Source organism: Spea bombifrons, chromosome 3, assembly GCF_027358695.1.
Source record: "Spea bombifrons isolate aSpeBom1 chromosome 3, aSpeBom1.2.pri, whole genome shotgun sequence".
Taxonomy (NCBI): domain Eukaryota; kingdom Metazoa; phylum Chordata; class Amphibia; order Anura; family Pelobatidae; genus Spea; species Spea bombifrons.
Genome location: NC_071089.1, coordinates 86,545,081 through 86,572,003, shown reverse-complemented (window position 1 = coordinate 86,572,003; position 26,923 = coordinate 86,545,081). Strand labels below are relative to the sequence as shown.

At 39.2% G+C, this 26,923-nt stretch overlaps 2 protein-coding genes across 6 annotated transcripts in view; one reads left to right on the top strand and one right to left on the bottom strand.

Moving 5' to 3' along the window:
- ATP11B (ATPase phospholipid transporting 11B (putative)) overlaps positions 1-11,663 on the top strand; it is a 46,262-nt gene extending 34,599 nt beyond the window's left edge. The window contains exons 26-31 of one of the 4 annotated variants that reach the window (XM_053459225.1): positions 9-74; positions 533-636; positions 814-979; positions 2,406-2,491; positions 7,237-7,370; positions 10,504-11,663. In XM_053459225.1, the coding sequence (XP_053315200.1) occupies positions 9-74; positions 533-636; positions 814-979; positions 2,406-2,491; positions 7,237-7,339 (525 nt within the window). In that variant the 3' untranslated portion in view covers positions 7,340-7,370; positions 10,504-11,663. Of the gene's footprint in view, positions 1-8; positions 75-532; positions 637-813; positions 980-2,405; positions 2,492-5,953; positions 6,454-7,236; positions 7,500-10,503 lie in introns of those variants that run through there. The other 3 variants (XM_053459224.1, XM_053459226.1, XM_053459223.1) reach the window with 3 other exon arrangements.
- Positions 11,664-15,785: 4,122 nt separating this feature from the next.
- Positions 15,786-26,913, bottom strand: DCUN1D1 (defective in cullin neddylation 1 domain containing 1). 2 transcript variants are annotated; one of them, XM_053459239.1, is made up of 7 exons: positions 26,762-26,913; positions 25,477-25,693; positions 23,873-24,041; positions 19,558-19,688; positions 18,312-18,394; positions 18,038-18,134; positions 15,786-17,551 (listed from the first exon to the last, which is right to left on the bottom strand). In XM_053459239.1, the coding sequence occupies exons 1-7, from the start codon at positions 26,762-26,764 to the stop codon at positions 17,472-17,474; spliced, it is 780 nt and encodes a 259-aa protein (XP_053315214.1). In that variant the 5' UTR covers positions 26,765-26,913; the 3' UTR covers positions 15,786-17,471. The 2 variants fall into 2 exon arrangements, with proteins under 2 accessions (XP_053315214.1, XP_053315213.1); XM_053459238.1 differs by lacking the exon at positions 26,762-26,913 and adding an exon at positions 26,631-26,750.
- Between the last annotated feature and the right edge of the window lie 10 nt (positions 26,914-26,923).

Genomic DNA, 26,923 nt, shown 5'->3' with positions numbered 1-26,923 from the left:
TCATGTAGATGTTTGGAAACTGGACTTTTGGGACATTGGTATTTACTGTTATGGTTATAACGGTTACCATGAAGGTAAGATCCATTTTTCTAGATCTGTATATGTACAGAATAGTTGATTTTTTTCCCCCCTAATCTCTGACACAAATTATTCTTTTTCATTATCATCACTCAAGTCTGCAACAAAGAATCTGATAAGCTTTGATAAATCCTGCAATTTTTCCATGCATTCCTAGCTACCTGTTGATGTGATATTTAACCTAAAGCAATATGTTTTCTCATGCAACCTGATATATTTCCAGTCAGCCAGTCCCAGGAGTGAAACTGGAAGTTTAGTGTTGTTCCTAATAACCCTTAAACATTGTCTCTACCTATGACGAGCCAATTTTATTTTTCTACTGAAATGAATATATTTGTTGTTTCAGTTATGCAGTTTTTTGTTTCCGTGAGACCAAATTATGTTTGTATGTTCCTCACATTCATTAATTGCGATTACGATCACCTCTTCCTTATTTCGTATTTGTGTTTTTCAGATGGCTCTTGAAACTCATTTCTGGACGTGGATAAATCACTTTGTTACTTGGGGCTCGATCGCATTCTATTTTATATTTTCACTGTTCTACGGTGGAATCATCTGGTAAGAGTCATGTATTTTGGCATTTTGCACCATAGGAAAAGTAAATTCTGACCGCAGGAATGATGACATTACGGAACTCCTTATGACATGTTGGTTGGTTTTAAGGTAAAAAAATGTTGATTTCTTTGATGCTATTTTCTTTCGTTTTATATTAAAGCTTGTTCTTCTCTCTGGCAGGCCGTTTCTACACACACAGGACATGTACTTTGTATTCGTACAATTGCTCTCCAGTGGCTCTGCGTGGTTTGCCATTATCATCATCGTCATAGCTTGTCTTTTTCTTGACGTCACGAAGAAAGTGGCATACAGACACATTTATCCTACGAGTACAGAAAAGGCACAGGTATCCAGAACTATACTCGGCCATCAGGCAATATTTGCAGAGCGATTGTTCTAGTGGGCAGCTGCTTCTTCTTTCAGAGTTTTCCGTAGCTAGTTCGTGTAGAAAGTATGTGGTTGACACGCAGATGGAACAGCTTGTGCTCGTTTTTATAGGGCTAATGTGGAAAGCTACGCCTCCATAGCAAAGCTGCTTATTTAAAAAAATGAACATTGTGGTACACTTAAACTTAGCCAGACTTCTCACGTCTTCTGCCATCCCTAGCAAAAGTATCGCCAAATGTCCTTCATATCTGCTTAATTAAAAGTATGTAAAGGTAAAACATGCATTTTTTGGCAAATGGTAATTTTTGACAACCCTGGTGTTTGTTGTTTTCTATAAGTTGTTGTGTTAGCTGCCACGATGGGAATGATCATTGTAATGGCTTATGATTTTTATTTGCAGTCATCGTTATATTATATGTGTGTGTGTATATATAATGTTTGTACACACACACAAACACACAATCTATGTGAATGGTACCATTAGACCGTGCTATAATCTGTAAACCTGTGCATATAATTGTAGTATGGGTGTTTTACTGTAAATTTGGCATATTTTAAAATTAACTTCAATAAACAAGGGGAGCACGTTTGTTTTATACAAGTTAACAATAGACCAGCTAGATGGACCTCTCGTTGTGTGCTCATAACAGCATCACATAATAATTACAGCAAACTTTTAATGCCTCAAACTGCAGCATTTCGCTTTAATTTCCCGTTTGCCTTTGTTATGCCTGCAAAATGTTATTGACTGGCATGTTTTATTTTTTTTTTTTATTTCTTTAGGAAATTAATATTTTGTTTAAAAAGTGAAGCCAATATATTTTCATAGGACATTAAAACATTGATATCCACAGAACTGGAGCCTTATCGTTGCTTTTAAGTTTTTAAAAGCTTAAAATTGATTGTAGCTTTAGTAGCTGAGCAGACGCAAAAAGCTTCAACTATTTTTGTCAAGTAAATATTTTACAAATAAAACTAAAGTGAAATAATGTGTTACTTATTACTCTTTAACTCAAGCGCTGTGTTTTACAAGTCATGTTTACTTCCCTAAAAATGGCACGTTGTAATAATCACATTTTATGATGTCATATTTCATGATGCACCAAATTAACAGTAGGGGGAAAAGAGCTACAAATCCTCATTTAAATCCAAAATTCCATGGATTATTATGTACACTTTACCTGGAAACCATGTGATATACATATATCTATATATTTGTATATATATTTATATTTTCTCATTCTTGGCAGTATTATGGGTTTGTTGAGTGGTGTGTTCAGCATTTAAAAATGTTCAAACGTCGTTCGCTTTGTATGGACCTTTTGTGAAATGACTAATTCGTATTGACGTGTTGTGTGTTGCATACCTTTTCTGTCCACCTGTAGATATATTCCAACAGAGTTACTTTAAGTGACGAGTTCATCGCTCTGCAGCCTCTGTCACGGGCAAGGAATCAGCTGAGCAAAATTAGGTAGAGTAGGAGGGAAGGTTCCTTATCAACTTTTGTGCATGCCGAGGATTAACAAGCGCTCCGTGAGATGGAGCAAGGCATGAATGCGACTACATTAACCCCCGAAGTCTTATTGTTGTTTATGAGTTAAGTTATGCTGCAATCAGAGTGCATGCAGTGCGTTTCAGTACCTGGCATGGCGATCTGTTAATCATTCTCCTGTTCCGGTCTTCCTTAGCATGGTCTCTAAATGCTTGATATAAGAGAGAGAGTGAAAAACTGCTGTGCTGCATGCTGGATTCTTTCAGGCTACATAAAGCAGAATGTGTTATTTTCATCGCTTATTTATTTTGTCCTTTCTGTTTTTTTAATGTTGTTTTTACTAAAAACATTTGGTTGTATCCACAAAGACTGCAATTTCTCATGGAAATGGGGGTTATGCATATTAGTAACTTGCAAACAGTTTGTTACCATAGCAATCAATGGAATGGTCCAGTCAGCGAGAAGATTCCTTTAGTTGCTATGGTGATAAGACTAGTATTTACATTTTATACCAGAATCCCTTTATTCGTAACCTGCAAAATGCTAAATGTGCACAAATGAACTGGCTAGCGTATTCTTACACCAGTGCCTGTATTTTTGGAAAATACTGGAACCGTCTTTTAACCAGCTCTTCCTATCACACGGCGGTTCTTTGACTAGTAGCAAGATGTTGGTGAACTACATATCCCATAATGCTTAGCTGGCAGTACCCCTTTCCTGAGTTGGCTTAACTCATATGGACAATTATCATACAACTGATGAAAAGCTACTCTAATTTAATACTGGACATATGTGGGATTTTTTTTATTTCTTTTCTTTTGCCATCCCACACAACCTATGTTGTAATTTCTGGTCAGTAGTTTGATAAATCGCTTAAAGTGAACTACTAGTGGGTCGCATCAGGTGTCAGTTTACTGCATTGACGGCATAATTTATGGTCAAAGCAAAAATTCGTACCAAAGAAACCCACTAGGGTTGGCCTTTCATAATGAATTTGTTCATGTGACGATATAAAATGCATCTTACTGCAGCTCATAGGCAAACTCACTATTTAGTAAATAAATCCCATCAAACTCTTGTATGAATAAGGAGCCAGTTCGCTTCTACAGATTTCTTCTTTTTGAGCTGCACAAAAACATAGCATGTTGTGTTAAGTTTGTCAACTTCTATATGTTACGGTTGCTAACTTTTTGTGGACATAAAGAGACTTCCCGCCTTTCTCCACTGTTTAGAGCACAGTTGTGAGTAACATATGGTTTCATAAGTATAAGGGGAGAGATTGTTTGCCACCGGGCTGTAGGGGTCTTGCAGCTACTTTTATTTTGTCTTATTTTAAAGCCGTGTAAAAGCCCAGCGTACCATTTGTGTATTCCCATGATATGTGAGCGTTTAGTGTCCTTTCCGCTACTAATGGTACGTTGCATTATTTGTCCCATCCTACAGTTTGCATGCGTTGCATTAATCGCACTGTAGTCTGTTCCATTCGTCATTCTGGTTTGCGTTATTCCTGCTTTCATGTGAAACACACAGGTTTTCATGATTTCACCTGCTAGTCAATGTAAATTTGTACATAGCCGCTTTACACTAAGCATCTCCCCCGCTACTGTTTTATTTGTATAAACTTCAGACTGGTTTTTACATGAAATCAAGCAAAGTTTGCCATACCAGATATTTTGGCCTTAAAAATTCTCCTCATCCTCAGAATAAGGCATAAATAAGCCATATGCATATATAAACAGGCTTTTTGTTTTCTTATTTATGTTTAAAAGCAAAAGTTGGTTTTGTTCCACCTACTCTACTATAGATGATTTCCCAGTATTAGAAGCATCATTCGCAGTACTGTTGAAACTCAAACCATTTACAGAAATATTGTGCAAAAAATATTTTCTGTGAACAGTTTATTGCCACTTGAGACAAATGCAGGATCTGCTATGGAAACCTGAAGAGCTTACTTATACTTTTCTATTGATTTACCTGATAAAACCCAGAGAGCGGAATAAAATGGCAGGTCTGCTGAGGCCTATTTGCAATGAAGGATTTGTCTAAATGGAACCGCACCTGTATAGAAAGAATTGATTAGCGCCATCAAGTTCGGTAGCGCTGTACAGTGGGTAGACAGGACATAACAAGTAGTATGTAACTTAACAAATTGACTAACGGAGACAACAGGTGAGGAGGGCCCTGCTCAGACGAGCTTACAGTCTAGATACCCTTTATTGGACCAACATAGAAAATAATGTAAAAGTTACATACAATTTCAGGAATTTTACTCCTGTGACTGTAACAGAAAGGCTGCCGTTTCTAAGTAGTGTACAAGCCATGAAATAGATGTGTACATTGATATAGATAGTCCCTTCATGCCAGAAAAGCATGGGAAATGACAGGTGGCTGAGCCTTTCGGCTCTACGGTGACACTAAGGCTGGGGACAGAGGGATTTGGAAATCCCTGTATCTGTGATTGTTGTGAAAAGTAAAAATGACACGACGAATCCATCTGGAAACTAGGTAAACACTTTTGAGACAGGATTTCCCTTCCAGCGTTCTGTATAAACACGCAGTAGAAGGAACAATCTTTCTGCCTTAAGAGTTTTCCAGGCAGTCATGCGCAAGCCTTTACGTGTGTCTCGTTTTAAGACACGCAGTCCTTTTTCATTTGGATTTGGATTTAAATAACTATGGGAAAAACACAACTGATATGATTCCTTGTCTATGGATTGAAAATGCATTTTTCTCAGGCATTTCATATCCTCTGTATGTACTTCATGTACTGTGAGGAAGAATATATATATATTTTTATATTTTTATCTCTATTCACTTACCTGGTGTTTATTCCTTCTTTCATTCTTTTGATTTCATATCCTCTACAATACTGTATTATTGTCTGTACCAGTAGAAACATTGTTAATTTAACAGTCTTCTCAAGCCGTCCTGTAAGGAATAGTTGATAATTGATGAGTATTTAAAGTAGTTGGGATACTTAGCTGTTAATAACGGGAAGCTGCATCTTCCGTGCTGTTACTGTAGTTCTGGCCAGATACTGTTATATTGGGATCTGTTCATTAGAGGGAGCTTTGACTGGAGGATTTGCAAGAGAGTTATTGTTTCAACTCCTTGACTTCACTAAACAATAAGGACTATCCCCAAAAGAGCTTCTGCTGCATTAAAGGCTTGGCTGGCCCTGTCTGATGCATAGTTAAATCAGTGAGACTCCTCGTACATTAAGTTTATACAAGGCCAGCTCAGTCCTTGCTGGAGGAACCAGTGATTGGCCCTTCATAGTGAATAGTGTAATGAGTGATATATAACCCCATTGAAATACACTAAAACTGATGAATTAGGAGGAAACTTTAAGAAACTAAATGGACAAATCTAAATAACCAGTTTAGGTATCGTTAATGGTGGCTTTGGTTTTTACTAGTTGCTAACTTTTTATTTCTCTAGATGGAAGAGGATAAGGGTTCAGTCAGCACAGCGTTTGACTTTGCTGAGAGCGAGCACAGAGAGTCGGACAATAGACAATTGCTAGCTGATACCTCAAACCACCAGAGTACTTGAACAGACACTAGGTAGTATTTATACTACTTTGCGATGTCACTCGTGGACCTGTTTTGTGGAATGACCATGGTGCGGCATGTTTGTCAGCTGATGAAAACCTCATGTCTCAGCCACATCCTGTGATTGCATATACACATTTCTATAACTTCACTCATTGATGGTGCCCTCACATGACTAACACGGTTTGCTTTTGTTTTTGGAGTAGATGGAGGTTTGAGGGTCATACAGTTAGGTCTTTAAGTGTGCCCTGCAGGGGGCATTTAGCATCCCTGTAGAAATTGCGTTGATTCCGGGTTTGTCCAGGTTGGCTCTGTGCAGTTGTACAGTTTTTAAACATTTTAGACGCCAGCATATTGGATGATCTACTTCTGACTTGTAGAAGACCTGAAAATATATACTTGAGCATGATAGCCGTATGTGTCAGGTTATGAGAACTGTGTGTTGGTAAATGTCAGTTTATTGGGGGTTCCTTGGTGTGTCCAGTTGGGTGAATTTAGTTACTTTAGTCGCAAGCGCCCAAATTCTGCCGAATTTTGTGGCTGTGAACCCCCCTTGGATAATATATAATAAACTTTAAATGTGCTTCTTTTCATAATGCATAATTTTATCCCAACAATAAAGCACACAGGTACCAAAATGTATCTCTTTTGGTAATAAAACATGTTTACCTTTTAATGATATAGTTTATCCTAAGGCTTGAAGTCACAGTTTTCATTTTAGAGGCTGATCACAGAGATCCAATTGAATAAAGTCACTTTCTGCCATAACTTTCTTGTTGTGAGCTGTGCGTCCAAAAGAGATTCTTGATAGACAAAGTGATGCTTTTTGTATTGCTATACGAACTACCTATACATAGTGTTATCTAAATTGCAGTATGTACATGCACATGTATGTAACGGTTGTTTTGCTTTCCAAAAGCCTTAGAGTTGATGACAACTCAAGTAGTATATATTGTATATTAAATCACAAAGTGCGAAGGTTTATATTCAGTGCTCCTAGGGTAACATTGGAGGGCTGGTTATAACTCCTTTTGGGCTGTTTTTTATTTTATTTTATTTTGCATCTGTGTTTGTTCACCTTCCTAACCCTAATTTCATTTCATCCAGCTACATGTGTTATGAGGCGATGTCTAACGGCTCTCTGCTGTCATATTTCTGTTGTCTTACCAGCTTACTGAGGCAGGATCAGGTATCAGCTGCTTGGACTCAATGTGCTGCTACTCAGGCGGGGAGACAGCATGCGTATCTATTAGAAGACTGCTGGAGCGAATGATGGGGCGCTGCAGCCCGGCACGGGTCAACAGGTGTGGAACCTCTCTAAATAGCCTTTGCTGCCAACGGTTCTCCTATAAACTGGAAAACGATGAACCCACGGCTTTAGATGAATAGACTAGGCTTGATGTTTCATACCCAGGAAAAGATTCCTTCAAGTCGTGATCCAAAAAAAAAAAGGGGGTTCATTACGAAAAGAAATGGGTTTGCGATGAACCTTTTTTAACTTTATTTAATATCTATTGTTGTCTGTACATTCTTTTATTTATATATATATATATATATATATATTACACGGCATTTTGTCGTAGCTATATGTCTTTTTAAATGTATGTCTGCTTTTTATTTTTACTTTGCTGGGTCTTGTCTGCTTAATTCACTGTTGGGCAATGTAACATCTCGGTGTCTGGTCTTTTTAATTTGTCTTTCTGGGATGTGGTTCTTTTAAGATATGCAAAAGATTTAGTTTTCTGTCCACACACATTTTTACTGTCCGCAAATGTTACATTTTCTCGGACGTTATAATTAAGAACATTCAAAACCATTGCATCTAGATGGCTGCAGGTTGACAATATCCATTTTAATGTTGAAAGAAGTTATTACACCTTAGAATGACCTTTTAAATCCAGTCTTTAATTAAAAAATAAATCTTTTGTATATCGCCTTTCTCTGTACAGTCTATTTCGTTGCTTATGCTCACAAATTGTATTTGGAGTTATGGAAAGTGATTCTCAATGTCATTGTCAGTGTTTTAATTGACAAATGTGGTATTCACATTTAAAAAAAAAAATGGATAGATCTCCTGGTCAATCCTTTATATGGTATAGTTTATTTATATATATATATATATATATATATATATATATATATATATATATATATATATATATATATATATATATATATATATATATATATATACCATTCATTGTTAAAAGGCATCTGTTAAATATGTCAAAGCTGCAAGCTGTTTATGCCCCGATCAGAGTCATTCAGCATGTTCTACCCCAATACCTATTATTTTGGTATTGTTCCTTTCTTGAAATGTTCATGTATCTTTCCAATGAACAGTATGCAACTCGTTTGTTTTCTATATATATATAGAACAAAAAGTATAGACGATGAAGTACATATTTTTTTTGGAAAATGTTTGTGTAGAAAAGGCATTAATTTGCATACATATTTATACATAACCTGTTATAAACAAAAGTGTATTATTTTTTTTTAGTACGGATTCCAGTATCTTCATTTTCAGAAATAAAGGCATCCTTTGCAAAATCACAAATGCTTTGTTTGGCCAAATGGTTTTCGGGATCTTAAAACTTTACTTTCTCTCTCTGAATCTCTTTGAATCAATCTGTGCACTAGAGCAGTATTCCCCAAAGCCACTTTATTCAAGCCTCTTCTCGTTGTAATAATTATATGAAACTAGGAAGAAACTTATATATTTATTTGTTGGCAATATCCAAAAAGTTTCTGATCTATAAGCTAGTTTGTGTACCTCAACTTAAAACTGCAGACCACCAGAGAAGCTCAAACTTTCTACTGTGAGCATCTTTTCTAAAATTGGCTTGACTAAAAATGGCTTATGGGCAGATGCAGCTTTACGCAACTTTTCAAGTGAAATCTTTGTAAATGTACTTGGTGCTTAGAGTGTCATTATGATGAAGATGGTAGGGCCCTTATTATAAGGACTTTTATTCTAGACTCACTGGACTGTCCTTTTTAAGTAAAACAAGGCTAATCGAGAATTTTTTTAAGGTTTGTGTTACAGTTTTAACCCTATACTTATGGAGACCAAATTAGCACTAAATACCCACTAGGATTCAGGTTCCTTTTTATTAACACTTACAGATCAAACTATCCATTAGTGGTGATGCCCCTCAAATACTCATTGGCACTCTTTCTAGAGATTTGATCCCTCTCCCCTTTTGAAGTTTAGCAACTAGTCCTGATTCCAACATAAAGCAGTATGCATACTCCATTTTAAAGAAGGTCTCTGCACGAGTATATTAGCACTTGGGTTTCTCCATCACCTCATGTCGGCTGCATGGAATACAGAGAAGGCCAAGAATTAACAAGCATTGTGAACCTTGCAGAATAGAGTTTAGGGCAGGGCTGCACAAATCCAGTCTTCGAGGGCATTAAAGTAGTTTAATGAATTTTAACTGAGATATCTGTGCACAAGCAGGGGTATCTATAAATTGTGACCTGTTTGTGGCCCCACAGCTGTTACCCTGCTTTAGGGTTTCAATAGTTTATATCAAAGCTTTTCTGCTACTTGTACTTCGATTTATTTTATATTTATTTCCTACCTTATTTTGTCCCTAAGTGTAGGTAATTACAGGATAAATGTAGCCTGGAATATGGCTTCCAAGACTGGCCACTTATTACTAATATATTAACTCTTGTTACTTGCAGAACAGTAATGTAGTTCTTTCATAGCAGGATAGCTATTTAATCACCCTCCCTTCTTCAGCAGGTAGGAGACAGCATATTCACAACACTGTCAAGTGCGACATTTTATTTAGCAGCCATGTTCAGAATATTACCTGTTCTTTCCAAATCCACATGCTGTAAAATCTAATATCAATTTACACAATATAGAATGAGAAAAGCTACAATTAATCTTTAAATTTCCCTTACATTTTTATAATACATGGAAGGAATATGTATTTCTTGTCCACATTATAAGTTCACATATATAATTGGTGGATTCTTGAGAAAATCTTTAAAAGCAATCTCCTAGAATTTGTATTTCATTATATTTGTGTTATCATGACTATAAACTTTTTAATCTTGTTTATATGTTGATGATTGTTATACAATTACTTATGGCACCGTACATTTCAAGAATTCATGATTTAGTGATACCAGTAGCTATTCCGAAAAGGATAAACATGTCTAACCATGACAGTATTTATTAGGAGAGAATTAGAATTTCCTCTGCCTGGAGTTCCTTTGCATCAATAATTATACAGAAGGTGAATGATGGATTTCTTTTAAAGCTGTCTAACTTCATAACAGTTTAATTACATTATATTGTGCCTGCAATTTCCATGAATCTTTTTCTCCAGTGAAGACGACTAGGCCGAATTTAGACACATTTCCTTACAATGATGAGAGGTTTCCAGTTAGCCCATTCTTTTCTTTCTGTTACTGTAGATCTTGGAGCGAAACGGATCCCTGTTATTCAAACGACAGAAGCATCTTGACTCTCTCTGCCATGGATTCCTCTACATGCTAGCAGGGCTGGCCTCTGGGTCATAAATGTGCCACCAGCTTTTCCTTGCTTTGTCCATGAACCTAAACTGTAATGTCTTACAACAGCAGACTCCAAATAGGTCTCAAGCCGGTCCCCACAAATACGGATGGTACATTTGTGAGTAGGATTGTTATACAAGAGGGAGAAGGTACGACTATCACCTTGAGATTACACCTTGTAATGTGGGACGATTCTAGTTGACCTACGCAGTACACAATTTAAAAACAATGATCAGGAAATGTTCTTGCGTGAGTCAATGATAGAGAACTGTATTCCCACCAATGATTTTAGGAAACCTTCAAATTATACGCTGCGCTTGTCAGGGGCAGTCATGTGCAATAAAGAGGTTGTCTCCACAGCGTGCAGGCATATTTATTTGTCCCTGTACAGAAGCTACCTTTATTTTATATATATATAATTTTATTTAATCGGTGTATTCCACTGCTTTGAAAAGTTCTAATATGTTAGGTATCTGTTTTCCTGTTGTCAACCAGATGACCGTTTTTCATATAGTGAAGGCATAGACCCTACAATGTGTGGATATGATTAGTTTCAGTTTTGAACAATGTTTCACACAATACATTCATTTTTAACATGTTTTTGATTTGTTTGTTATAATCCAGAGACCTACCTTGAGCAATAAGAGGTATTTTTATAGCTTATACAGCCCTTGAATGTTCTGGTCAATTTTTAAATGAATTTGTTAATGTGTATCGGAAAATTTTATGTCCCAAAGATGTTAAGGATCCACTGTTTACCAAATATTTGTTCAATGTGTTTACATAACAATTCATGGGGTTTTTTTATCGAAGAGTATGGAATGTGTTTTTCACCCCCTCTGATTTTCAAAGGGTTAAATTGTATGTGTTTTTTTAAATGCAGGTAAAAGGGTTCTGTGTATATGCATCTTGCAGTGACCACTAGGTAATAAAGACTGTTAAATTGTATCAAAATTGGATGATTTAAAGGGGAAAGGAGTATGGTGCATGTTGGGGGTTTTATTTATTGTTATGAAAGTTATTTGAATGTAGCTTAAAGTAAAGCCGTGTTGCACAAATAATGGCAGAAACATAGCCTTTTACTGTTTTGTTTTAAAATGTGCATCGTATACATAATGGGATCCGTATAGATGAATGATGTCGGAAGCATGTTTATCAGAGAACCTTGCCAGGAAGAGACCGTGGGTGTTCCTGGATCACGGTTATAAGCAGTACAACGCGAGAGGATGTTTTACTTTCTAACTGCTGTGTATGTGTGAATTTACTCGGATGCAATGCCACAAATATAACCCAACTGACATTTGACAGGGATAGAAACATTATTTTCTGTTAATAAAAGTTGCCATGAATCTCATTATGTGAGTGATTTTCACTTAACAGATTCCCGGTAAACATGTTAGTAGATAATTTGAAAATTACGCCTTCCACAGACTCCAGATGGGTCGGTTTGTTTTTCTGTGCGGCACATCTTAGTGAATTATATCAGTCCTGTCTCACTGGTTTCAAGCAGTCCCTGCTTACCACACATGAAGTGCAAACGGATCCATAGTTCTTAACTACAATTTTGTCTCATTGAAACACTGCAGATTGTAAGGACACTTTACAAATGCAGTTTGAGAATCCTGTTTATAAGAAGATTTTCATTTAGGGTAAGAAATAATAAGGTAAGTGTGTTCACAAACTGTTGCTGTGACTTGGCTTTTTAATGCACTTGCCATTGTTCGGATGTATACTGCACCATTCATCACCTGAGCCACATTCTAATACTGCCAGTTACAATAACATGAATGTGCCTATGGAACGTCTTCTGCTACAGCACAGTCACTTAGATATATATTACAAGAAAAAAAGCCACCCGGATGCATCCATGGAGGCCCCACCTCGCAACGTACAGCACTTAAAGGATCTGCTGCTAACGTCTTGTCGACAGAAACCACAGCACACCTTCAGAGGTCTACTGTTGACGGGTCAGGGCTGTTTTGGCGGCAAACGGGACCTACATAATATTAGGCAGGTGGTCATAATGTTATGGCTGATCAGTTAACGTTACAGATGCCATGAGCATGAAGGGTTTGGACAACACTGTCAAAGGCTGCAAAGGGGTCCAAGAGTATGGAGAAGTGACCTTGTTTTAGTGCCAAATAGATCATCATTCATTTTTGTGAGGGCTGTCTCAGTAGAGGGTCAAGCAGAGAGTTCTAGAAAAGAAAATAAGTTACTTGATTACAGCTTGAGCTGTTGAGGCCTGGGAGAAATTATATCATGTCTGAAGGGGAGCGAAATATACCAGTAGAAAGAGACAGTTGGTGTAAGGATACCAGAAAGAGATGACAGGAGGGCAATAGGGGACCCAAATCAAAAAAGCTCTTAATGTTCATGGTACTCCAACAAATAAAAATAAGCATCCATTTAACACCATTTACCTGCAGAGTGTTTGCTTTGGAATATTAGGTCTTTCTGTTAAATCAGCACAGTAAATTCCTAACTCAATAATTAAATGGGTTTGTCATTATTGAAACACATACCTTACACATGATTACTCTGAGAATTAACATTGATGTTCACATAGCATACATATTCGGTTGTACTCTTCATTTCCTGTACAAAGGTCATTACAAAGGTTGTCTGCCCAGAGAAAAAATTGCTGCATGGATGATCAAAGAGGGGTGTGGGTGATTAAACCACATATGGCATACATATTTGCACTAACAAATGCATAAACATATACTTCTGCTACACACACTAGCACACATACTTACACACTCCCTCTAACACACATGCACAAACACTCATTCGAAAAAAAAATTAAACCAACATTTATGCTAACGTACACATACAAATTCATACGTACTCGGTCACTCACCTCACCTCTTACCTTCCCGGAGGCTTCTTTCAGCTGGTATCCTTTCACTGTGGGGTCATGTAACGTTGCATTACTTGACCTTGCCGCATTTTTACCGCTGCAAGTGGGCCTGCCCAAGTTGGACCTTATTTTGTTTTAGCATGTGTGTCGGTGTATGATGTTACTGTGAGTCGTGTGGAATGTAACAGCGCTGCGGAATCGGCTGGCACTTTATAAATAAATGTAATGTAATTGTATGGTGTTGGAGTGTCAGGGTTGCGCCTTGGGTTAATGGCAGCTGGGAGGGGAAGAAGAGGAACAGGAGGAAGAATGTGCACGTGCGTAAGTGTACAATGTTAAAGCAAGTTTGCATGTTGGTATACGTGCGTGTTATAGGTGGGCCCTGTTGAAACATTGCACTAACCTTTGGCTTGCCCTTGTTCTCATAAGGTGTGGGATCTTAAGGCAGAGTCATGGATGGAGCAATGGGATGGACATGGGGAAGGGTGATGGGGGCCACAGGCACCCAGGCATTAAGACCACACTGGACCCCAATATTTCTGACATTGGGCCCCATATCTGCTAGTATGTGTTGCATTGTGGCAAAAACCTAGGTGCGCCTGCAATGCGGCAAGGCTGTTTACATGACTCACCCTTAGGGGGTAAAGGGAATGGAGGGACAGTTTATAGGGGTTTGAATATACTTCCAACCCATCCCACCAATGCTTTCTACCTGTGGTCGAGGCTTACAGTCTGGGTAATATACAGTGTAAGTAGGAGAATGATTGATTAGGAAAAAAGGAGTATTGGCCAGTATGCTATATCAAAGATCAGCGTGTTGCATTGTGGCAAAAGAAAAAAACAAAAAACATAGTGGATGATGAAACCTAGGTGTGTCTGGATAGGCAGCAAGCTTGTTTAGAAGCCAAAATAAACAAAACAGACAGACATGAAAACATTTATATAGATTACAAAAAAAGGTGGTGTCATTTATTGTTTGAATTTAGGGTCAAACGTATATCTAGAAAATGTAGAAAATAAAGTTCTAAGCGTTTGCTCTTTGAATGATGTGTTGGGGGATATTGTCTTACAGGCAGAGCAGGTGGCTTTGATTCTGAACCAGTGGCCGAAGAGATGGCCGTTTGGGGGGTGCAGGGAGGGATATGAATAATTTCGGTAAAACCTTGTAGATTGTATTAATACATTAACAAGAAACGATAGAGAGTTGATCTGGGATGGACAGGTAAGGTGGTGTGTGCTTGAATTAAATAGTGAAGGGTTAGGAACGAATCCGTCAGCCTCTAGGAAAAGGTAAGGAGGTGTGCTAATGCTTCAGAAGAATACATGCTAAGGGGGAGGGTGAAAAAATACTGAATATATCATTAGAATATCCTGTATCCAATTATAGTTATACATTACTTTATTACTATATACTGTATCTATTTCTTCAATAAGTTAACTGGGGACACATCATACATTATAACCACCAAGAAAAACCAGTGAGACTGAGAGTCATGAAAGCTGGTCATTTAATACAAATAGACCACTGAAGCCCAAACTACTACGAAACAGACCTGGATAGCCCAGTGGCAAGGGATTGAGGAACCACTTAATAGGTCTGCAGCAAGCGGACAGGGTTAAAGAAAGAACTGCAAGAGGAATAAACACAGAAGGAAGGAGTTGGTGTCTGATAAATAATATGAGGTTTACAGTTGAGGTTGAAGGGAGAGAGATACAGTGAAGTGTAACAGCAGAGACCAACAATACCCAATACCGATGGTATCTGTTAGGAGCATCTAGAGAGGATTGATGGCTCTCTCTGTATCCCAGAGCTGTGATCATTGAAGCTGAAACCAAATTGCCTGCATTTCGGCAGAATAATGTAACATCTTAAAAGGGCTGGAGGAGAGGGGTTTAAATATACTTCTAGCTCATCCCATAAAACCAGGTAATGCCTTCTACGTATAATCACTCATACACTACATTTCAAAAGTTTGGGGTAACTTAGCAGTTTTCATGGAAAAACAAGGAAACTGTAAAAAAATGCTAAAGGGTTTTCTAATGATCAATTAGCCTTTTAAACTTTTACTTGGATTAGGGAATACAACATGGGACATAGGAGTGACAAAGGGTCTCTGTGCGTCTATGAAGATATTCCATTACAAACCTGCCATTTGCAGCTACAATAGTCATTTACAACATTAACAACGTCTACACTGTATTTCTCATCACTTTGATGTTATTTTAACCAACAAATTTGCTATTCTTTAAAAACGAAGGCAACCCCAAACTTTGGAACAGTAGCGTGTATGCACATACAGAAATACAGAGACAATCCGTATTTTTTACAAAAGAGATGTTTTATTCATTAATTTTCTCCACTTCTCTTGGGGATGTCAGTCCTGAGTCGGAGGTTGCTGTAAAATGAAAGGGGGCTGCATATGTCATTTCAGTAAGCATTTCATGGTTTGGAAACATTTATTTATCTGTAAAAAAAAAAAACATATATTCTTGGGAGAATTGCATGTAAAACCTGTACTTTTTTTTTAAATCAATTGTGCAACCGGCAAAATTCCTGGGTAGCCAGTGGCAATGGCCAGCCCTGTACAAAAGCCATGCATTAAAGGGTCCTTCTACAGCGACATCAGCCACTGTCACTTTTTGAAGGATGCTCTTTTACACATGACCGTATCGCCATTAGGGATATGGAATCTGGGCAGCTTCAGGCTAAACAGAATGAATGAACGGTAGTCAATAAAACACATATTCCAACGTCTGAAATTTAAGACCATGGAAGGAGTGACAGTAACTAAGAGACTTTTCAGCATGGCATTAACCATGCTTTAGTTGTGTTTAGTTACCTGTTCAGTAAAGCCACAAATATGTCAAATCATTAACCTTAATGAAAGACTAAGGAAGGGGGTGGTATATTAGAAAAAAAAAAAGCACAACAAAAAAACAAGATGTAGATAAATTAAATGTTTTTATATCTCATATCACGAGAAAAATGCAGTATTTAGGTCATTTTCCGACAGAGCGGCACTAAAAGAATACTCTGAGTACTCGCTGGAAAGAAGGCGACAGCTTCCTTAGCCAAGCTGCATTTACAAATGCAACCACTTCTATTTTTAATTTTAATCACGGTGAATGATTCATGGCTTGACACAAGCCGAGCCACATTACGGCTGACCCTCTATTTCGAGCAGGCAGATATGTACTTTAAACCAGGAGGAAGAGTTAGTTACCCATTCGCTGCGGGGCTGATTCTGCGGCTATTTTATGGCACTGTATGCACGGCATGAGGCCCAAGGAGATGAATACTTCTTACGTTAAGATTAACAGCAACAATGGCAACCACATTTATTCTTCATGACACACAGCATGGACTACTTTGACGTCAAAAAAGCTTGGGGCTAGATGCCAGTAGCCCGTGATTTCCAGATGCCAAAATGATACACAGTGTAATGATCCCAAATAACATCAGACACTGCAACACAGCCCAAGACTCTAGAAAGCATCTGCCCTACAGTGTTGCTTTGTTCATTCATAGCACAGTGAATCGTCAAGGAAGGCTCCATTGTTAATAACAAAAGTTGATAAGCGGTCTTGACACCCAAGACTGAAAATAACGTAGACTCCATAATGTAGGATTTAACATTGCTGAACAACGGCTTCACTGAGGCTGTGGTGTACTTAGCAAATAAGGATGGCATTGTGCTTTATGGGAAAAGCCATAAGAATTATTTTTACATTTAGGGAGAGAATAAACTAGGATGGTCCACAGATATGAGATTAAATCCACAGTTTTGGAAAGTGAAGACTGCGCTCCAGGCTAGCAGAGAAGCCCAAACCACCAAAAGAATGAAATAGGATATGGTTTTAAGATGTCTCCGTATGTCTGTTTCAACCCTCTAGGACTGCTCGGAGGGCTCATCTTTTATACAGTCCAGTCAGAAGAAATTGACTGTGCAAGTTTCCATTGCAATAATTTGTACAGACTATGTACATTTTGTAAGGTTCCTCAGTGCTACACTGTTGTACTTTTTGCTCCTGCAATTTGAGGACGTGCAAATTCAACAAAGTCATCAATGAGTACAGGCCATGCTCCTAGGAAGAAAGAGAACAACAATGAGAACGAGCAGACGCCTTTTCCTTCTACTAAATGGCCATTGGCCGGTCTGATAAATATTGCTTGGTTTGCTGTGAAAATGTTGTTTTAATTTCCATTTATCACGCTGGCTGGAGGGATAACTGCAGCCGCAAGTTGTTCATAATTTCATGGTTAATACTTCTTGGTCTTTTTACATTTTTAGCTTTTCAAAGATTTGCTTCAAATCAGAGGGCCAAGTAGAAATCTAATGTGAAATGTCATTTTAAAATGACATGGCATTTCAGATTTCTGTAAATTCTCCACAAGCCACCGGATTTAACACGTACAGCTACGGTAATAGACATCAGAGTGCAATAGGGTTCTTTGGCTTCTTTGGTTTGTGTTTGGCCACAATCCCATGGGGTACAATAGGCATTACCCTACTAAACCGGACTAAAGCATTACAAATAAAAAAGGAAAGAAAAGGGTGTATTAAGCTATACCTTCTTCATCGTAGTTAGACATATCATCAGCTATCATTGTGCTGAAATCTAGAAGGAGGTTCCACGTGTCCTTTGGTATCGATCGTTTATGATGTTCCTAGAGGAGAGAGATACGAAAGCATCATAATCTTAACTCATCCACACTGACAACTGTGCTAGAGAAATAATGTGCATGTCGCCATAAACATGCTTTATTTGTTCTTTCAAACATAATATAGAATTTGAATTTCGATACAAAATATAAAAAAAAATAACTCCTGAAACAGAAACTTACCAACAAAAACTTGTTCCACAAATCTAGGAATTTAAATCGTCCATTTAGTACTAAATTCCAATAGGCAATGGCCATTTCTAAATCTGAAAAGCGACACATTTTACAAAAATGATTATGACTTTTCAACACATGCAGGTCGTCAAAACAGTCTGGCTTAAGACATGAAAATAGCCACACGAGTACAATTCTATTATTACCACAGAAAGCTTCCATAGTCCCAAATCCTCTCCTACTTCCCAGAAAGCAATACACCGCGAGTCCCAGGAATCCACTTCTGCTCTGCGGTTATTCGGTCAAATAACTTTTATTGAATTGCAGATGCAGTTATCCATGTAAATAGATAATTTATATGAATGCAAACCAATAGCACATGTCAATAAGAACAGGCGTTTATAATTATTTACTCAATAAAATGCTGAAACCTCTGCAGATACTTGGATGAACCGATATCAAGAGGAGCCTGAAAGTAACCAAGAAGCGTTTATCATAATAACGAAACGGACACCCCAGTCCCCCCCCCGTAAAGTGAGAATATCTATGTTGACTTCACTTTACGAAGGGCTAACCCTGTAGATTTCTGCTCCAATAATGGCTTGGTTGGCCTGTATAAATTACCGTATTTGCCTGAATATAGGCTACACCCCCACACACACACACACACACACTTTAAGTCTTTAAAGTGGGGCTGCAGCCTATAATCGGGGTGTAGCGCAGGGATGCGTAATTCTTTTTTTTTTTTGCTAGCGTTGCAGGGGACCTGGATCCTACTCTCCGGCAGACAATCTCTGCTGCAGCACCGGCGTGACTATAGAAGCCCCGGCGGAAGTGTAGGCAGCGGAGGTGGGGGTGGCATTTCTGGGGTTATAAAGTATATCTGGGGGGCAAAGGGAAATATATCTATAAGCAAGGTTAATTGTGAATTAAGGGGGGCCTTAAAATGGCTATTGGTTTTCTAAATTTCTGTTTGTATATAACATATGCTGTCTAACTGCATAATACATACCAAAAATGTTAAAATACATGTATTCTTGTGTATTAGGTAAAATACTACTCAACTAACCCTAACTTTTAGGGTGTGGCCTATAATCGGGTGTGGCCTATATTCAAGCCATTACAGTATATTTCAATCAGTAAGACTTCTTACCTGTCCTGACTGAACATTGTATAAGGTCAGGTCAGCTCTTTATAGTGAATTCAAGGAGTTAAAGACTCTTACAGTCTCGGGTTGTGTTTCATGGAAACATACCTAGACCTTTCTGCCCTGGATTCTTTGCAAAATTGAATGTAAACTGATAAAAATCCTTAAATCGCCCAGGCTCCTTTAATTCTTGCTCCATTTTCGGTAGCTGTGCTTTCAATTTTTCTATGCTGTCACATCTGCATAGGAAACAAATGGATATTTCATTAGCGTGCCGTCAGTGTTCCTTAATACACTAAGGACAGCAGCGTAACAGGGACACGTGACAACAGCAACCTTAATATTAAATACATTTTCAATGAGAGACAGAATTGCCCCCCCGCTCAGTATGGGCCCTTAATTTCTAACACCAGGAGTGCAAGCCATTCAAATGGATATTCTGCTTTTGCTATGACAAGAAATACATATAAAAGGTGATGTGGTAACCTGAAAAAAATGCAATAAAGGCTTATGAAAAACCATAATGTCTAGAATTGCTAAGGTCATCAGGAAGGATACGTGTATAACTACTATAACAACTATAAATATTATAAAAATCAAGTCTGAACACCATAAAGAATCAGCTCAGCGTTTGCGAACAGAGAAAGCCAACCAAAATATCACAAGACAGAAAAAGATGGCTACCTCCAGGTGTGCAGATAAAGGACTTTTTTCATTTTAACACGAACAAAATGTTCGTACTGTACTGTATTCTCAAGTAGCAATAATAATAATAATAAAGAAATGTCTAGCAACACAAGTACCGTATTTGTTAGATTATAAGACGAGCAAATCGGGGTCGTCTTCTAATCAGACCTCAAATAGGTCTGACTATGAGACTAAGATCCAGATCCCCCGCAGGGCTGCAAGGGACCTGGATCCTCCTGTAACACACACCACACACACACATACCGGTGCTTTTGAGTCCCGGGTCATGTAGCCGGGGCAGCAGGGGAGGGCTGGCAGCCTAAGGCCTGGGGGGCAAGTCTAGTCAACTGGCCCATTGCACCATCAAAGCGGCTGCGAGCGACATTGAAAGCGGCCGTCGTGCGGCAGTCACTCCACCAGCGCCTAATGAAATTAAAGTGGCCGGCGTGCACGCACCGCATGCCTCAGCTCTTCATCACACCACTTTTAAGACGTGGGAAGAGGAGCTGAGGCATGGCCATTGGGTCTGACAGCCGCATGATGCAGGGGCGTACCTAGAGTATTTGGCACCTGTGGCAGACCCTGTATGTGGCACCCCCCCCACACACACACACACTTTAAAACTGCATAGTTTCTATGGATAGGCAAACATTGACAGGGGTACAGCATATTTGTTACATTATATGCTTAGGGATTACGCGGTACCACCGTCAATGTGTGCCTATACACTGAGCCAGACACTGACAACCCCTATCACTATATACTAAGCCAAACATTGATGTGGTGTAGGCTTACCACTTTAGTGACTGGCATAGTATATAGTAGGGATGCACCGAAATGAAAATTCTGGACTGAAACTAAAAATTCAGCATTCACTTGGCCAAAACTGAAAAAAAAAAAAAAAAAAAAAAAAAAAACTTTAAAATACTTTATTAAAAGTAACACCAAAATTAGACAAAAAAAATCAACAATAATATTAACACACATATATATAACAACAATCACAATCCTATCATGTCCAGGTTCTAGCATGTGCTGGTTGACTTAGCATGATAGGAGTGTGATTGCTGTTTGCAATTATATATATAAATATATATTAATACTGTCATTGAATTATTCTGTCCAATAAAAGTGTTAACACACCGAAGTTGGACCAAAAAATAATTTATAACAGCAATCACACTCCTATCATGCCTAGGCAGCCACTACATGCTGGAATCTGGGCATGAAAGGAATGTGATTACGGACTCCCAATGCCAAGCTATCCCCCAACACTTACACATCCATGCTATCTGAAACCCTCATTCACAAACATTCAGCATAACACCCATCACTCTCACACACTTACATTCAGCATAACACCCATCACTCTCACACACTTACATCCAGCATAACACCCATCACTCTCACACACTTACATTCAGCATAACACCCATCACACTCACACACTTACATTCAGCATAACACCCATCACTCTCACACACTTACATTCAGCATAACCCCCATCACTCTCACCCACTTACATTAAGCATAACACCCATCACTCTCACCCACTTACATTTAGCATAACACCCATCACTCTCACACACTTACATTCAGCATAACACCCATCACTCTCACCCACTTACATTTAGCATAACACCCATCACTCTCACACACTTACATTCAGCATAACACCCATCACTCTCACACACTTACATTCAGCATAACACCCATCACTCTCACACACTTACATTTAGCATAACACCCATCACTCTCACACACTTACATTTAGCATAACACCCATCACTCTCACACACTTACATTCAGCATAACACCCATCACTCTCACACTTACATTCAGCATAACACCCATCACTCTCACACACTTACATTCAGCATAACACCCATCACTCTCACACACTTACTAATCCACTCTCTCCTACCTTTTCTTCTTTCACTCTCACTTTTCCTCTTCTTCTTCTTCTTCTTCTTCTTCCTGTCCTGTGCACTGAGCGCGGAAGACGGTGGGCGTGGCTTCAGTGTTGTGCGCCGGGATTTGACATCAAGTCCCGGCGCACAGACACAGTTGCCGCGCGCACCGTTTCTGGAGGCGTGCCGGCATGGTGGCAGCCCTCAGATTAGCGGCAGCCGGGGGCGGACACCGCCCCCCCCCCCCGCCAGGCACGCATGACGGCCGCATTCGGCCGCATTCAATCCTGCTCGCGGCCGCTTAGTTTTTAACTTTGCGGCCGCAGCCGCATTGAATGCCTGTCTGCCGGTCGTCCGTCCGGCCCACCGGCCTGGATTTAGGGCGGCCTGGGGGGCAATTGCCCCCCTGCCCCCCGGCCCAGCCGGAAGGAGGTGTGGCTAGCAGCGGGGATTGTCCGGCTGTCAGAGATCAGAGTTCCCCGCACCGGCGCAGCACCGGCACAGGGAATTCTCTCTGACAGTCGGACAAGGTGTGCACGGTGGACGCAGACAACCCCCGCTGCTAACCGCACCTCCTTCCGGCTGCAGCGGAAGTTGTCTACGCGAATCGTGTAGACGTCTACACGCTGCCCGGCTACATGACCGGGGACTCACAAGCACCGGTAAATATGGGGGGGGGGGGTCAGTTTATGGGGGGATGAAATGCATTTTAACCCCCTTAATGCCACCCTGCCTCCAGAAATGCCTTTTAACCCTCTATACGCCACTCTGCCTCCTGAAATACCTTATACCTCCCTATATGCCACTCTACCCCATAATATGCCTTTTAACCCCCTAAATGAAGTGGCATATAGGGGTATAAGGCATTTCTGGAGGCAGAGTGGCACATAGGGGGTGAAAAGGCATATCATGGAGCACAGTGGCATATAGAGGGTTAAAAGGCATTTCTGGGGCAGATGTGCATTAAGGGGGGGCAGGCTGGAAAATAGAAGGATATAAAAACAAAATATTTTTCTCAATCATAGCTTTTCTTTAAAAAAATTGTTTACATGAATTAACATTTACTGGTAAAACTTTTTTCCTATAGGACCATCTTATATCCAGGCTTTTTCTTTTTTTCCCTAAATTAATATTCAGATTTGGGGGGTCGTCTTATAATCAGGGTCATCTTATAATTGAGCAAATACGGTAATACAAATTTTACAATAACCAATAAGATACTATTTTACCTCAAGGAAGCTGAGAGTGGTGACTTGGTGTGGCAAAACGTGCATATATAATCTCAAAATTGGACGTTTCATAGTATGAGTTTTTGAGAAAAATTAAGTGCTTGTTTTAACTCCTAACTACAGGGCCAGAAGGATTTTCATGTTTTACTATGCCTTTCTTTAACTGTTATTTAACTCTCATTTAGTGAACCCACACAAATTAACACATTTTTTTCCAGCACAAGTAGGTTTTGTTTTGTTTTTTTTACACAAACAAAAAATGATTTCTAAATATTTATTTACAGGTATATAAAAATTATTCACAGCTAGTATAAACGGGAAATAAACACCAAAAATATATCTGTTAATTTATATAATTGTTAACTATATAATTTATTTATATAGTTTTCTAATACACACTATTTTTCTTACAACACACACTAGAAATGTCCGCTACATTCAAAATACATAAGCAAATCTTACCGATTCCAAACTAGACAAAGCACGTAGTTATAATACAGAGTAAAATACATGTAGTTATAAAACAAAGTAAATAAAAAATCAATCTATATGCTTAAGCAAAAAAAAAAAAAATGACCCAACCATCAGCCAACCTACCCTAATTCTGTCATTCCGTCCAGAAATTCCTGCTTTGAGAACTCGCATTGTGTGGCTGCTTTAAATTTCCACGCGATAATCAGTACACTGACGCTGGCCGGATCAAGAGCCAAATCATCACAGAACTGCTGAATTCCATCTATACCGATTTTATTTTCATCTTGAGGATCTGTACATAAAGCATATAATAGAAGTTTAAATAAACAACGGCATAGTGACTATTTTACGCAGCAGAATGTATACGTGAAGGTGTTTTCAACCAGCTGTTTATGAGGCATTTTATAGACGGTTAACATCCATTATAGACCTTCTATGCTCTGTTGGTTATGATTACGCAGGACGGGGGTTTGCTTTCACATGTACTGAACTGTATAAATAAAATCTCCCCTAATTCAGATAGTTCTGAAAAGTGAGGGAAAATTTATTTTTTGTGCAAAATGTGATTATAGGGACAATTTACTGTCCATGACAGTCTCACCAAAAAAGACTTCATATTAAACGTATAAACAGATAAACCCATCTAGTATATCTAATGTGTGTTTCACTAGCCTTCTGGAGTTGGGGTCTTAAGGACTTTACACAATACTTTGTGAGGTCTGACCAGAGATCTGTAAAGCGCAGAACAACCCCTCTCTTCCCGCTACTAACGCCTCTCGCTATACAATGCAGCACCCTGCTTACTTTTTGCAATGGTTTATTGCTTTCCCTGCTTACCTTTACAGGAAAATAGTTGGAAGGCCAGCACCACTTAAATTTAAAGGGACATCAGAGGAAGAAAGAGGGACGAAAAACCGGATCCCAAAGATGAAAATGTGGGAGGTATGAAGGGGACAATTCACTGCCCCACGCAGCCTCACCAAAGCCTACACTTTTTTCTTTTTGCAATAATAATGACAACACAAACATCCCGGTTCTTCAGAGTGTATACTGTAATCTCATAGTCTCGTATTGCTTATTCAATTGGTGGAGAAAAACAGAAAACGCATCATGCAAAACTATGAAAATAAGATGCATACTAAACATGCAAAAAACAGAAAAAAAATCAAATAGCTGCCAGCTGCTGGTAAATCAGCAACTTTGCTCTACACACGGCTTGAAATGTCATCGGCTTCATTTACCTAATTTGGACTCCAAATCATTACATTTTGAGATAGTTTTCTTCAACGGTGCTGCAACATGGTCAATTGTATCATTTGCGATTTCACAGAATAACCTTAAAGATCCCTACTAAGTACATCTTTAGCACCGTCTAACAACTTTTCCTCATTAGATCTTTTTGGACATGCTGATATTTTACATTAAATATACTTTATTTTTTCCATTAAATGTTAAAAAAAAAAAAAAAAAAAAGTATGTTATCCGAAAAGAAAAAAAAACACAATGACATCCGCCTTATTGTAAAAAGAATTATTTATTATTAAGAATGCGTGCTTTTTGTATGTTTTTTATGTTTTCAAAATAAAAGATTATTACCAAAAAAAAATCAAACACTATGACAAAACTATACAGCGCGCTAAACTGGAACGGCAGCAAAGAACACGTACTTGGCCATCATTATCAACGAAAGATGAAGAAGAAGAGTCTGCCGGTTGGGTTGAACTCACCTTTGTACCTGTTATAAAGTTGCTCGAGCTTCTTTCTGTCCAACGCCCCTTTCACGCTCTCCCGTATATAAAGTTCTGGATTCTGGAAGAAGTTGTCTGTGGCCACATCTAGCTTCCACTCATTCTGTGACAGGCAACTCACGGCAGTCTTCTCACTGGATTGCGTGAAGATCATGAACTGACGAACTTTATCTTTCTGAGAGGACTTCAACTTGTTCTGTAGGGATTTCAAACAAAGAAACAGCCGCGGCGTCAGCGATTTCACAAACAAAAAATACAGGCAGACCAAATGGGCCGAAAGATTTCTTATCTGCTGTCAAATTCTATGTTTATTTGTACTGAGGAGTCCCAATATTTACTTTGCAATGACAACATATTTAAAGGTTTCCCGCAAATATAAGACTATACAAATCTTTAGACCCAGAGAACCGACGTAAGCAACACAGAACCGCAACGTCGTAGTTTTAATATGAAAAATTATTTATTAAAAAATGTTATGCCGCGACGGGGGGATCGTCCTGGGTATCAATACGTTTTATCATAAATCTGGACGAAACGGATCATGCGAGGTGAGCGTATCGGACCAGCGACAGAATACGGTATCAGCGCATTTTACGCATACATGATCACGTCGCACGCGGTCACTATTAGGCGCTGCACCAAAATAACAGCAATATTATTAATAGAATTATAATGACAGATCACAATAAAACCGTATATTGGTGATCGGACCTAAACGTTTCAATATATTTACGAAGGAAATAGCGATTTTCCCCAAATATATGTGACGGTAATTGGTGTGAGGCATTACATTGTGATTACATAAACACGACCCGGGGCTGTTATGGTGCAGCTAGGTATATTTACAATGTAGTCCCCCCCCCCCCCCTATATGACTGTGTAGCCTAATGCCCCCCTCTGTACCAGGTGCTGGATGATGGGAAGCTGGGGGTCTGTGTGATCAGCGGGGGCTGGGGACACCCTGCATCTTATGGAAAGGCACAATTGACAATATATCTGTACATTAAAGTATTCGTTTTACAGGGTTGTTCTTTTACACTTTTCCCCACGCTGTTTGTTTGAGCTGCAGTGACCTAGGAGAGGAAACATACTAACTGGGCCCCGAGACCACGGCCTGGAGTAAGCAGCACTACCCGGCTTGGAGATGCGACGCTCGGCAGCCTTTGTCCTGACATCTTCGGTGGAAGAGGTTACGTGGAAACTGTCAGGGCCCTTGTGCCCCCCGTGTTCTGTATGAAGGCCGTGGCCCCGGTCACTCACTCACCATGTTGGTGCTCGGCCTCCCGGTGAGTGTGAGTGGCGCTCTCCGCTCTCACGGGCTCTCCACGATCTCGCTCATGCGCAATGAGGTCGCGGCCTGCGGGGCACAGACGGGGGGAAGGCCGGACACGGACGGAGCGGGACTGCGGGCCGCGCCAACGGACAC

Excerpts from the sequence above, each read along its gene's own strand:
- DCUN1D1 (XM_053459238.1), bottom strand. The coding sequence starts at position 26,672 with ATGTCAGGACAAAGGCTGCCGAGCGTCGCATCTCCAAGCCGG. Across the intron at positions 25,694-26,630 it reads GCGTCGCATCTCCAAGCCGG|AACAAGTTGAAGTCCTCTCA; the intron begins GTAGTGCTGCTT and ends AAATCCCTACAG. Across the intron at positions 24,042-25,476 it reads ACTTTATAACAGGTACAAAG|ATCCTCAAGATGAAAATAAA; the intron begins GTGAGTTCAACC and ends CTTTATGTACAG.